Raw genomic sequence first — 13,318 nt, forward strand, 5'->3', positions numbered from 1 at the left:
CTTCTTCTCTTGCTAAAGTAGGGAGTTTTGTCATATTCAATGTGAGAAAAAGAGGGAGAGTAGTATAAAGATAGAGAGGTAGAGTGGAAGTATACTAAACATAATTGTGAATTCATGGTTGCAACTTAATAAGAGAGAGGAAACTATGAGCAAGGATTAATGAGATATTCATGTTGTTATAGACCCTTAATGTTGACATCAGATAATGGGTCATTTAAGTTGCATAGTTCTTGTTGAACTTGACATCATGATCAATGTTAGAGCGCTGTCGTATTGCTGCGCATTCGAGGTGTGAAATCCACCCAAAAGTTGTGTGTGGGATTTGATACTTTGTACATATTTAGTTGTTGTGTTTATACTTTTGTTCTATGTGGAAGAGGGTTTGGAGCAAGAGGAATTAATCAATAATGCTCTGGTTGACATGTATGCAAAATCTGGTGTGCCGAAAATCGGGGCAGGTCTGACAAATTTTGGCAATACATGCTTTCGCAACTCTGTGCTGCAATGCTTAACATATACAGTACCTCTTGTGGCATATCTTCAGAGTGGTCTACATAAAAGTACATCAGGACTTTTTGCTATGTATGCATTAGAAATTCATGTAAAGAAGGCATTGGCTGCTTCAGGGAGTAGCTTCTCTCCAACTTACCTTGTCAAGAATCTGCAGTGCATTTCACAGTCATTTCGAATGTGGCGTCAAGAGGATGCTCATGAATATATGAGGAATTTGATTGAGGCATTGCACAAATGCTGCCCTATCAAGAACCTTGGTGGTGGTTCTAAATCTTTTCAGGAAAGCCTCATCCAACAACTATTTGGTGGACGTCTTAGAAGCCAGGTGAAGTGCACTAAGTGCTCACATTGTTCAAATACTTATGATCCCTTCTTGGACTTAAGTCTTGAGGTTTCCAGAGCAGAATCTTTACAGAAAGCTTTAGCATATTTCACAGCTGTTGAGATTTTGGATGGAGACAACAAGTATCAATGTGAAAAATGCAACACAAAAGTCTAAGCTTTGAAGCGGTTCACAGTTTTTGTCACCTCATGTTCTGACCATACAACTCAAGAGCTTTGGCAGCTTGGGAGGTTACGGGGGGGGGGGGGGGGGGGGAAAGGTAGACAAGAAGATTCAGTTTGGTACTACTCTGGACACTATTACTGTTTTGTTCGAATAGCCAGGGGCTTGTGTCATGTTCTCAAGTAAGTGAGAAAACTGTCCTTGAACAGAAGGCCTACATTCTCTTTTACTTACGTGACACAGTCATTAGTTGGCTATTTTCAGAGAGAGCTAATTTGGGGCTGCTTTATTAGTCGATTGGAAGGGAAGCTTTCTCTGGGGGGGCGCAGGGAAATTCGGCAAGGGTGGCTTTTCTATCCAGTTACCACTTATTTTTACAGACTCGTGTTTGTGATGGCTCTGGGGGGAAGATCCCACTTATAGCAGATCTATTTCTGGAAACAGCATTGCCGATCACCTTTGTTACCTGGGAGTGTATCTTCAAGCTGATACATGGGGATCGTGTTCATTCCTTTTAAATAGCAGTGTGACAGAATCAACAAATGGTGGCTAATGTAAGTTTTTTTTTCTCCGTCATTGTAAAGAGGAGCAATGGAGGGAAAAAAAACGAAACGCATATGTGGAGGAAGACCCACAACCAACTCTCTAGGAAGGAGCATCTGTCACGGTGGTGTTTTAAAGGATAATTAGTCTTTGAAGGATGATTAGTCCCTGTTTTGTGGCAATCACAGAGACCTCCCTTGCAGTGTGCCTCGTTCTTCTGTTAAGGGAAAAACGCATCTATTTTCTCTCTCCTCAAGGAATCGATGGAAGCAAGAGTGCCTCGTTCTTCTGTTAAGGGGAAACACATCTATTTTCTCTCTCCTCAAGGAATCGATGGAAGCGAGAGTGACAGTGCTACAGATGCTAAAAAGGACTAATGTCAGGATGAAGCTCAGCAGGTTGGGACTCATGGGAAGATCCGGGAAGGTATGACCAGAGAGCTACGTGACGTATGGTCAAAAAGCACCGAGGTGTTGGAATTACTGGATGATGATCGGCACATTCTTGCATACCGAGTTCTTACCACTGATTCGCGCCTGAAAAATTACGAATCTATTCTCTCACTTCATCCGGAATTTATTGATGGAAAGGAAGATACAGGTGCAACAGAAAAGGGAATGAAATTTCTCTGATCTGGGGAATGTTCCTCATGCGTTGCGCTATTCATTGTTAGTGTTGCAGAGAGGCCAGGCCAGGGTATTAAATTGATATGCCAGCATTCAACATTGGCTGAAAGTGCATAATGTGGAACTACCAACGGCCATGGAGTGGACGACAGCCTCGCTTATGTCTGTTGTATGCTCCAAGTTGATAGGAAAAAATGATCATATGTATTGGTTGTCATGACAGAATTTACAATTGCAACCCCTTTGGTTAGGGTCAGGCAGGCAGTCGAGGGTAACTGAAGCTGCCTCTCCCTTGAGGCCTTCAACCTGAAGTATAGATATTCATTTAATTTGTAATTCATAAATCAAACAGTGCTCTAAAATCTCTAGCAAGCACAAACATTTCCATTAATTGATCTTGTTGTTGGCAAACTACAAAGGAAGGAATCTTTCCTTTTGAATGCATCAGGCACTCAATCCGAGGTACCTTACAACTTGGCAAGATCCTTTATATTCTGGGTTAGGGCATACCCTATTAACCCAACTTGGTCAACCCTAAAGTTCATTGGTTACTTTAATTTCCGGTTTTTAACCTTCCTTACTTAGAAGGATATCAAAGAATACATCCTTTTGCAAGATAACTTGCGTAAGGATTCGCCATCCTAGTTGAGGGTATTTAACCTTTCTTCTTGTGAATCAATCACAAGACCATATGACTTCGTACTTGCTATGCAAGTCCTGCATCATAATATGCGATGAAACAATCCGTTTCAGTTTCTTTAAGCTGACGTTTGTCAGACCTAGGGTTTCCTAACTTTATTATTTTTTTGTAAGAAACTTACGGACAAACCCTAGTTCTTTTAAATTTTCAATTTATTGATTCTACAATCCGAGAATGTGGGCAAGTATTTAAGGTATAAAAGTTTCTTGGATTTTTAATTCATCCCCAATGAATATTTCACAGCATAGGTATTTCTAAGTTTATATTAATTCGGTTAACTTTTAGAAGGTAATATCGAGATCACCTCGGCACGATTTGTTATCTACGTGACAATTGATTTTTCAGTCCTAAACTTTATTTCTTTGAGGTTAGGTAAATTCAATTACTCTTCCTTTTCCTTGCAAACAAATCTCATGCCAAATAAACAATCTTTTCCTTGCTAAAATATGCAGTTAGCTATGATAACTTCCGAGAGTTTAAGCAACGTAAGAAACCTTTCATGAATTTTACCTTTTATGATGATTCGTTGTAAAAAGAATAGGGGTTAATGGTGCAAGATGCACTTTTTATACCTTCACGATTTAACCGAAATATACTACTATAGTGGGTAGATAATCTTGCTCGTAATTCGTTTCAATGCATAATGCTATTTGAAGGAAAACTATGTTTTATACTTTATCCATTTTGCATGTTCAAGTAAACTAAATTCCTTCATTGTAAATAACTAGGACAAAATATATCTTATCCCTAACAATTCATCTTGCATGATTGAATTAAAATCGATATAAAACCAAGAAGGAAAAACCTGGTTTTGGGGTGAGATATCCACATGGATACCAGGAGATGACCCTCCCGCAGCTACTCCTTGGACTTTCTTAGGCGGCATCACAATTGTAATCCTTCAAATGTGAAAGCAGCTTTACCTCCTTTTCGGAATTCCACCGTCGCTTCGATACTCTTCTTCTCTCTTTCAAGGCAAGAAGCTGTTAAGGGATTGACCATGAAAAGGGAGTAATAAGACCTTTAAGGTCTTAGCTTCTTCGGGAGGGAAAGGTTTACAAAGCCTTTAAAAAAAAGGCCATATAGGGATTTATACGCGGTGAAAATGGTGTGTGTGATTGTGGTTTCAAAAAACATATGAAGGGGCCTTGGGAGATCTTTGGGCTTGGGAGTAAAAGGTATAGGAAGGGGGATTTTTAGAGGGGTTTTAGGACACGCAGTAGTAAAGGCTTTAGGGATCTAAACCCGGGGTGAAAGGGAAAAGGTGAAGGGTGAAGGGCTTATAGCACGGGGGAGGGAAAAGGGTGTGTAAGGAAAAAGGGGACACGGGGGTTAAAAAGGGGCTTAGGGGTGTGTGTTAAAAGAAATATGAGGGGGGTGAAACACGGGGTTCACAAGAAGGGACTTATAAATTTAAGCACCGGGGGAGGATTTGTGTTTTTTTTTTAAGGCCAAGGGGAGTGGGGGCTATGGTGGCTTAAACATAGATTGGGGTTTAGTGGCTCCACGAGAAGGGGTTAAGGGTTAAAAAAAACCCGTGGGGGGGGTGTGGTTCCAAGGGAAAGGGGGCTTAGGGCCTCTTAGAAGCTTTAGAGCTTCAAAACCGGGGGGTGAGGGGGGGGGGTGTAGTTCCAAGGGAAAGGGGGCTTAGGGCCACTTAGAAGCTTTAGAGCTTCAGCATACACATGGCACGGGGGGTAACCAGCCATCCGACAGCTACGAAGGCGGCAGCGGCAGCTCAACAGCCTCGTCCGGCCAGAGTGGTGACGAGGCGGCCCTCCCTCCTTCAATCTTGCACGAGGGTAGCATAGGCTTTGCTTTATCCTTCTCTCTCTCGCTCAGGGTTCAACACGGCGTTATGGCGGCACTCCCTCTCTCACAGCAGATAGACGGACGTTTTAGCGTCATGCAGCAATAGCAATTAACTTCGTCTTCAGTCCTATCTCCCCTTCCCTGTAGCCTGCGGCCCTCCCTCAATTTTATAGAGGAGGGGAGGGAATCCTCCCCCTGCTATGTGTCATTGTGCATGCCCGTGAAGCCAAGCAAGCTCTAGGGAGGAGCTTGCTGGCTCGTCTATTCCCTCCCCCCCTTCTAGCTCAACGCGCCGCCGAGAGAGGGAAAAAATAGATATTTGATATATATTACAAAAAAACTAGAAACAACATGTAGTCCCTATAGTTTGGCCCGTCTTGTTTGAATGCTCTTTGCTTGAAATCTTCAAGTCTTTAATTTCTCCACTCATAGTTCATGTGTGAGGGAGAAACTTGTGGGATGGGCTCCCTATATGGGCTTCGAATCACCAAGAGGAGGCAAAAGTTACCCCTGAGTCAATTGATTGCACCCCTTTGTGATCTCATCAATAGTGAGAAAGGGTTACCTCTCTTTTGTCTTACTATCTCCCTCAGCATCTGCCTTTTTTCTTGATGGGTATATACATGGTAAGAGCATTTTACTCTCTGAAACATAGATGAAATGCATTACTAAAATAAATATCTAAACCCTTAATGATAGACATGGATTGATCAATCAAAAGAAAAGTAAAAAATCAAGATTGGCTGAGGGTCTTATCACTATAATTCGGTGACTCACTAATTGAAATACTTTTTCTTTAAATTTTATTCTTTGGTACAAGAGAGTCAAATGATCAAATTAGGGTCATGTATTAAGGAAATAAACTCCCTCACTCTATCTCTTCCTCCCTCCCTCCGGTCTCTCCCTATCTCTCTATATATCCCTTTCCCCCCCTCTCTCTCTCTATAATATATATATATGTATGTATGTATGTATGTATGTTCTTTTCTTTTCTTTCTTTCTTTCTCTATCCTTCCATCTCTCTATTTTTCCTGCTTTTCTTTATTTCCTGCTCTCTCTCTTTCCCTCCCTCTCTCTATTTTCCCTTCTTCTCTTTTTTTTTCTCTCTTCCTCTCTCTCTAGCTTCTCTCTCTGTTTTTCTTATTTCTCTTTCCCTCTCTCTCTATATATATTTTTGTCTCTCCATCTCTCCCTTTGTTTTCTCTTCTTTTTCATTTTTCGATCTCCCTCTTTCTTTGTCTAATTTGTATTACTCTCTCTCTCTCTCTCTCTATGCATCTCTTCATAAATAGAAAGAAAGAAAGAAGCAAAGAAAATAGAAAAACAAAGAGAGAAGAGAGAATACACTTACCTCAAAGCTTGAAGAAGAATCCCTTTGTGTTTTCCTCCTTTTTCATCTTCTCTTTTAGGAGTTTCCTCCTTCTTTGCACATGTCTCCTCCCTCTTCATGGATGTCAATGGCAATGGTAGCAGTGGTCTCTCTCTCTCTCTCTCTCTCTCTCTCTCTCTCTCTCTCTCTCTCTCTCTCTCTCTCCATATTTACAAACTTATAAAATACTAGAAAAGGGAGATTTTTTTCACAATATTTAGCACATAATTTAACACACTCATAAGTGTTCCAAAACCCCCCCTCCCCCCCAAAAAGGGAGAAAATTTTGGAACAATAAAAAAAGAACAAATATGATGAGAGAGAGAGAGAGAGAGAGAGAGAGAGAGAGAGAGAGAGGTACACAATGCAAGGATAAGTTGGAACTCATATCATCCAAAGCATGGGAGCTTTTGTCAAGTAGAGGGAATCCTCTTCTCAAAAGATCAAAGGTTTGACTCACTTCTAATATCACAAGAATCTATGGTTTGCATCAATTTATTTTGCTTATGTAAAGCTCATTTGCTATTCTTGTTTTCCATTATTTATTGTTGAAAGATCTCAATTTTCTATTCATACACTGCATTTTTCTCTAATAGTCAAGTTAACATATTTCTAATAGATATTTTTAATGTTTTTATAAATGGGTCTGTCAGTTCTATCCTAAACTTGTTTTTAAACATGATTGGGATTGTGAAAGTTTGATGCTAGGATTTCTTTGCTCTGATTAAATGCTATGTTTAATGCATTTTTGAATGCTTTTTTTAACAACTTTATAAATGTTGACTTTAACGCTTTTTTTAAAGGCTCAAGTAAATGCGCCAAATCTTGAATCAACATTCTATTTGTGATTATGATTTCTAGTAGAATGGTGTTTATAGCCTAGTTGTGAACATGTTTGTACACACTCTATTCAATGGTTTCTAAACACATAAGCCTAAAGTGTGTAAGGTCTCTAGTTTGTGCTATATTGTATTTTTTTTAATTTATAAGGGAGTGGTCTTCCAAACATGTATGAGTCTCCATTTCAAAGTACTTAATATAGAGAAATAAAGTGTATGGAAATAGGGAAAAAGAAAGTAAACAGATTGTGTTAGTTAGCTTCTCTATATAGAGTAGCTATAAAGAGAGAATAAAGTACAAACTAGCTAAGAGTATAATACAAAGAGAAAGAGTACAATAAAGAGAGTAGAGAGTGGAAAGTAGAGAAATGTATGCAATCTCCATTTGGTAGGCATCTAGAGGCATTGTTCTCTGATCTGACTATTTACTAATATTGAGCTAGTAATGCTAAATAGTTCAATCAAGCATCTTCTAATCAACAGTCTAGCTTAATTCCTCCATAGACACCTTAATAATTGATATATTTTAGATAGGTAGACCAAAGTTAATCCTCATCCAATATGAACCCTTCCTGAAGTGTGAGCTCTATGTGTGCCAACTAGATGCACAAAATATTGAGAATACATTTATATCACATGTATATGTGTAATAGTTAAAAATTAAGCTAGTTATAGCAATTTTCTAGTTTTGAAATATATTTGACTTTTTTGAATATGTATATGGAAAATTAGTAGTTTTTTTCTCTATGGCTGCTACTACTGGTATATTCATCAAACCTATCTTTCTATGCATGTTGAAGTGTATGTTGGTAATATGGTAGCTATAATATCAACATATTTGTCAATCCTTTTTTCACCACTTATTCCAATGGTCTTACCAATGTCCTATGACCCAAGCTTTATACTAATGTGCACTTCGATGGTGGGGCCTAATTAGTTAAAACTAATTTATGTATATTTTTCATCTTAAATTTGAATGGTATTTTCCTCATCCCTTGTAGTACAATAGCATATAATGGTTCGAACTTTATGACTCATTAAGTCTATCAAGTCGCATATGACTCAATTATATGGTACTTCATTCTAATGACATATCTTAAAAATCAACAAGCAAGAGTGAGAAAGTTTGATTGACACAGAGAGAGAGAGAGAGAGAGAGCCGAGCCGAGCCTCAGCACTATCTCCCACGGGGTCTTTAATACCTCGGGGAGTTGGGATCAACGATTGTCGTTGACCCCGAAAAAAGGCAGGCATCCGAGCCGCTACTTTATGCAAAAATAAACCCAACCACATTTAAAAACCCAACCAGCAAATGGAAACCCAACCAACTGGACATTGGGAGTTGACGAAGGAACGACGTCTCGAAATTCGGGGATGTTTACTGCCACATACAAAAGTAAACCCATCCCAGGTTTATAAATGCAACGCAGCCGTTGAAATTGATTGCATGGGCTGGCAGTAAGAAAAAAATAGATTCTGTGGGGCCCACTATCTCTAATACAAGTTTTTGAATCGTAGAACACAAGTAAACCCAAACATAATAGTAAACCCAGCCATTAAAATAAACAATGTCTTGGAGTTAAATTGTGTCGACCTGGAACCAAAAGCCAAAAAGCTCTCGGTATTACCCACAGGAAAATCCTGCACACAGGGCGCATTCATGTGATGTTGTGAACGGAGGTTTGAGGCCCATATTGCAAGCGCATATAAGCTCACAAGATCATTGGAACAAAGGTTTAAGGTTCATATTGCGATTTCTTGCTCATGGCTTCCAGTACAAGGTGCATATCTCTCTCTCTTTCTTCCTCTCATATTTGCATTAGATGTATTGTGACATTGGAATGATGTTTTGGTGATATATACGTATGTAGTCAACACGCATGGATTATGGAAAGTGACATTGAGATCGATGATCTCGACACTGATGAAGAGACATTAGATGGATCATCAAGTGATGAGGTTGAGATGCTTGATTTCTTAAGTGGAGACAATGATTTGGCACCACAAAAATCACTATCAATGCACCAAGCCCAGCTACCTATACCTCATCGAAGTACTTCTCTTTCAATAGAGAGACTTACGGCTTGATGGTCACTGATTTGAGCGGACAGAAGGCCATCACATTGGAGGTGCTCAAGCAACTCCATAGGAGGGAGTTGCTCGACTTGAAGAAGTGGAGAAGAATCAAAGAAGGTCTTTGCATTGGTAGAAATGACAATGGACACATTACATTGGCCTTGAAATCAGAACCATCATTGCGCATTGCATGTTTAGAGGAGTGGGAGAGCATATTCCTTGAAAATCACATGAACAAGGTTATAGCTACTCACGAGGGTATCAATGTCACAATTGATTCCATCAAATCCACGTGGTGTACTAACTTGAGAAGGCATGGCATTCCTCTTGCGTATGTGAGAGATCTCATCGGTGGGTGTACTTGCAAGGTGTTCACAAGGCCCCCTGGTTATAAAGGCCCATTTCTATTTCATGGAAAGGTTCTGGAAAGAAGAGCACCCATCTTGGATCTTACTATAGATAGATCTCTTGTTGATCGGAGGCTTCAAGAAATCATGCTTGAACACAATGTTAGGTTGGGCAAGGTTCGCTCGACCAAAAAGCATGGTTTAGGGAAGACAATAGTGGAATATGCATGTCATTGCAGTGGTAGAGCAACTCAAAAGGGCTTCCAAATCCATAGGTTGTGAACCTCGAAGAAATGTGGTTGCCCTTTTAAGGTGCAGATCGGGTACAAAGACGATCTCCATGATGTCACTATACGGGTCCATGGACCACATGAGGGTCATGTACCTAGATCTTGTGCTGACTTGTATCACTTGCCGGTGCATCCAGCTGTGATTGATTGCTGCAAGGATGACCTGTTTGACGTTGGGACATGTCGCCACGTCACGAAGATGAGCCTAACCAAGGAGTGGTTTCATTTGAAAAATGCATCTCCATTGGATCGTGTCATTTATAGGTTCTTCATGATACAAAAGGAGGTGCAAACACTATCATACCAAATGCGAACTAAAGGTATGTTACCTTCTAAGCCATTGCTCTATGATATTAGGTTGCTTTTGAGCGTCAAATTTTTTCCATGTCGTCCTACTGCAGGCAAACTTTCGAAGGATGATTGGACGGCAATGTATTTGGAGGCTCTCCGTCTATGAGATCAAAACAAGTTATTTGTCATATTCTCATTAATGTTTATAAGCTGCAAAAATTAGTACATCTATTTGATAGTATCATCTACATGGTCTTTTAGGTACTCTATTGCCAACCATACAATCCTCATGCCATAGAGGACAAGGACAAATCATTCGTACTGATAGTCTAAGATGAATGGATGTTGCAAATGAGTAAGAGGTTCTCAAAGAAAAATGCTTGGGCAATCGATAGCACATTCAAGACCAATGTGTTTGGTCTTCCGCTTTATGCGGCGGTTTTACCAAACCAACATGGGGTGGGTATCCCTATTTGGTTTATGCTATGCACTAGTGACAATGGGTCAAACCAAGAGATTATGGCTTTGCAAATCACCATGAGACTAGTCCTCTCTAGGATGGGAGATATTCGCCCTGTTGCCTGGTGATTGATAAGTCCTGGCCAGAGCTGGAGGCGCTCTCCAAGGTTGTTCTGGAAGACCCTCATTGTTGGACCACTGACTACCTTTGTGGCAACAAACGTCAACGTGCATGCCATATTATTCTATGCTGGTTCCACACAAAGAAAGCATGGGTTGAAAATCTCTTGCCACAGGTACACCTTTTCAATATCATTTTACTTTTAAGCATTACCTTTTTGTGAATTCCATGAGCTTGACAGTGAGTACTTCACATGTTCTTCCGTGAATCAAGGTCCCTATAGATAAGCGCGATCATGTGTATGCCTCTTTGTCCAATCTTATGCATTGCCCTACAGAGTCGCAGTTTGATGATATGTTTGAGAAATTGCTTCATCATTATTCCGCTCATCCAAATGTGGTCCAATACGTTACCAATGGATGGTGTGGGAAAGATTGTATTTGGCGTGCAAGATGGCCCAAGTTTGGTCGCATGTTTCCACATGGCAATGTCGACACAATCAACCTCATTGAGAGACTTTGGCAATATATCAAGTACACTCTACTTGATGCTAGGATCAACATGTCCATTTTGGATCTGCTGCACGCCCTTGTTGGTGACTCGTCATCGGGGTCTAGAATGGGTGGATCGGCTCTGGAGTTTTTCAAGAAAAAGCAAGAGATAGGTAATATGGTCAATTTCCTTTCCATTTTCACATTTGACCTTTCCTTGAAATGCATTGTTGTCTTATACATGTTTTTTATGCGAGCTAATTCTGAGCGCTTCAAAGTCTATGGGTCAAGCAAGAGTCATATGGCTAGATTGGCAGCAGGGGAGAAGATTCTTCAACGGTATGAGCAAGATCCCTCCTCTCTTCAAGTCATTAACGAGGGGACCATGTTGCTTAAAATAACGAGCACAACCCAACATGCAAAATGGTATCATGTAAGTGTACAATCAGACTACTGTGATTGCCCTGATTGGTCAACTGACTGTAAACATCTTCATGGTTTGAGGCTCATCTTGAAGAGCTATTTTCCTCACCTTCATGAGGTTCTCCCCATCATCGATAGTGCGCATGCCTTTGATGACATAAAGGAAAGACCAGGTGGCGACGAAATCCCAGGATTGAAGAGACCAGGTTCCGATGGTCGTGTGTAGGAAGGGGATCTCGTTTCCTCCATCGCAGACTTTAGAGGGCTCCTTCAGAGGATCGAGGATGGGATTCCATCCTACACAACGGCACAGATGGATGCTTGTATGCACCAATTGGAAAGTGCTAAAGAGTCTCTTGTTCACATGTTCACACCTGTAGTTCATAACTACTCATAACCATGACATAAACCATGTAACATAACAGAATCCATAAAGTAATCCATCATGACAAGTACATGACAACAAGAAATGAGTAATTCATAATATGTAGCGTTTATTATTCAATACTATCTTAGTGATCTTACTAGCAATCCGATTGGCTAGAGAAACCCAAGTACATGACAACAAGGACATGACCACTCTAATATGTAGCGGTTTTTATTCAATACTATCTTAGTGATCTTACTAGCAATCCAATTGGCTAGAGAAACCCAAATCGTAGGCACATCAATGGCTAACTAGAGACTCTATCACCTATCTAATCATATCCTTAGCAGGCATGGTTATCATGCCATAGATATGCATGTACCCAACTATAGTAGGCATGGTCAACTCTAATCTATCTAATTAAGCCATATCTAGATTATTTTTGCATTGAATAATTTCACTAAACAATGAGTCCACCTCCATTATGATGTCCATTAATTTTCATATAGACATGTAATTAGCATCATCATCTTTGTCCAGCATCTTTCGAAGAGCTACATTTGTTATTATAAGTGGTTTTTGCATAGATAACTCCTCTAGTGTTGCAGGCACATCTTGACAACAACAAAATTATTCAAGCAATGGTTAGTCACGTACACCTAGACTCCATAGCCCTTGTTATTAATCTTACAATAAACATCTCTTATGTATCATCATTCCATTACCATGAGAGTGCAACAAACCATAGCAATAGAAAGAGCTTTAAAAATTACAATCACAACAACAATGTAATATATTTGGAATGGAGGACAAGATCGATTGTTATGAAGGGATGACAATAGCATACCCAAGAATGATCCTAAATGTCACTCATTTGTCCTCTACAAGTCATGTAGTTGGAAACATAAAAAATAGTGTGCTTTCTTACTTCATGAGACATGTTTCGTAAGACACAATTTCATAAGACTCATGTGGCATAATCAAGAATCAAGACCATTCTAGGGCCCTACAACAATGCTATGGATTAAAAACATAGTGTAGAATTATCTTTTTGGCAACAAAACTATCAAAAATCAAAGTTTGAGAGAAGCATATCAACAACAGACATTTATCTAAGTGATAACAAAGATCCTCAAAGAATTGGAATCCTTGTCAACCGTGCATCAAAGATTTTGTGCATCAAATGGCCTTGAAACAAAGATTGAAACTCTCCTTCTCAAAGCTCTATTTAGAAGAGAAGATGTCAAGGACTAAAAATGTCCTTTAGAGTGACCTTGAATGAAAAAAAAAGGTTTCTATTCAAAAATTCTTATGCACTTTATCGAATTGACATTGAATATTGAAAAAATAATCTAAGTTTTTATTTCAAAAGGGTACACAATTCCCAAGGACAATGGCCACTATATCCTTTTTAGGGTTTCTTTCGTAAACCTCTCTTTTTCTTTGTTAGGTCCTTCTAGCTATCACCACTATAACAGTGCAACTTCAAGGCTTTAGTCTCGACCAATATTTATGTCAACACTGAATCTGAAAAGATAACAAATGC

General features: G+C 39.6%; 1 protein-coding gene across 1 annotated transcript; it reads left to right on the top strand.

Moving 5' to 3' along the window:
- Window positions 1-421: 421 nt before the first annotated feature.
- Window positions 422-1,012, top strand: LOC148008347 (ubiquitin carboxyl-terminal hydrolase 23-like). Its single transcript, XM_087674293.1, has one exon. It carries the CDS (start codon window positions 422-424, stop codon window positions 1,010-1,012), a length of 591 nt encoding a protein of 196 aa, XP_087530419.1.
- Window positions 1,013-13,318: the final 12,306 nt, after the last annotated feature.

This window comes from Lygodium microphyllum, unplaced genomic scaffold (assembly GCF_053477565.2).
Source record: "Lygodium microphyllum isolate KBCC unplaced genomic scaffold, Lygodium_microphyllum_v1.1.10 scaffold_177, whole genome shotgun sequence".
In the NCBI taxonomy this organism is placed as follows: domain Eukaryota; kingdom Viridiplantae; phylum Streptophyta; class Polypodiopsida; order Schizaeales; family Lygodiaceae; genus Lygodium; species Lygodium microphyllum.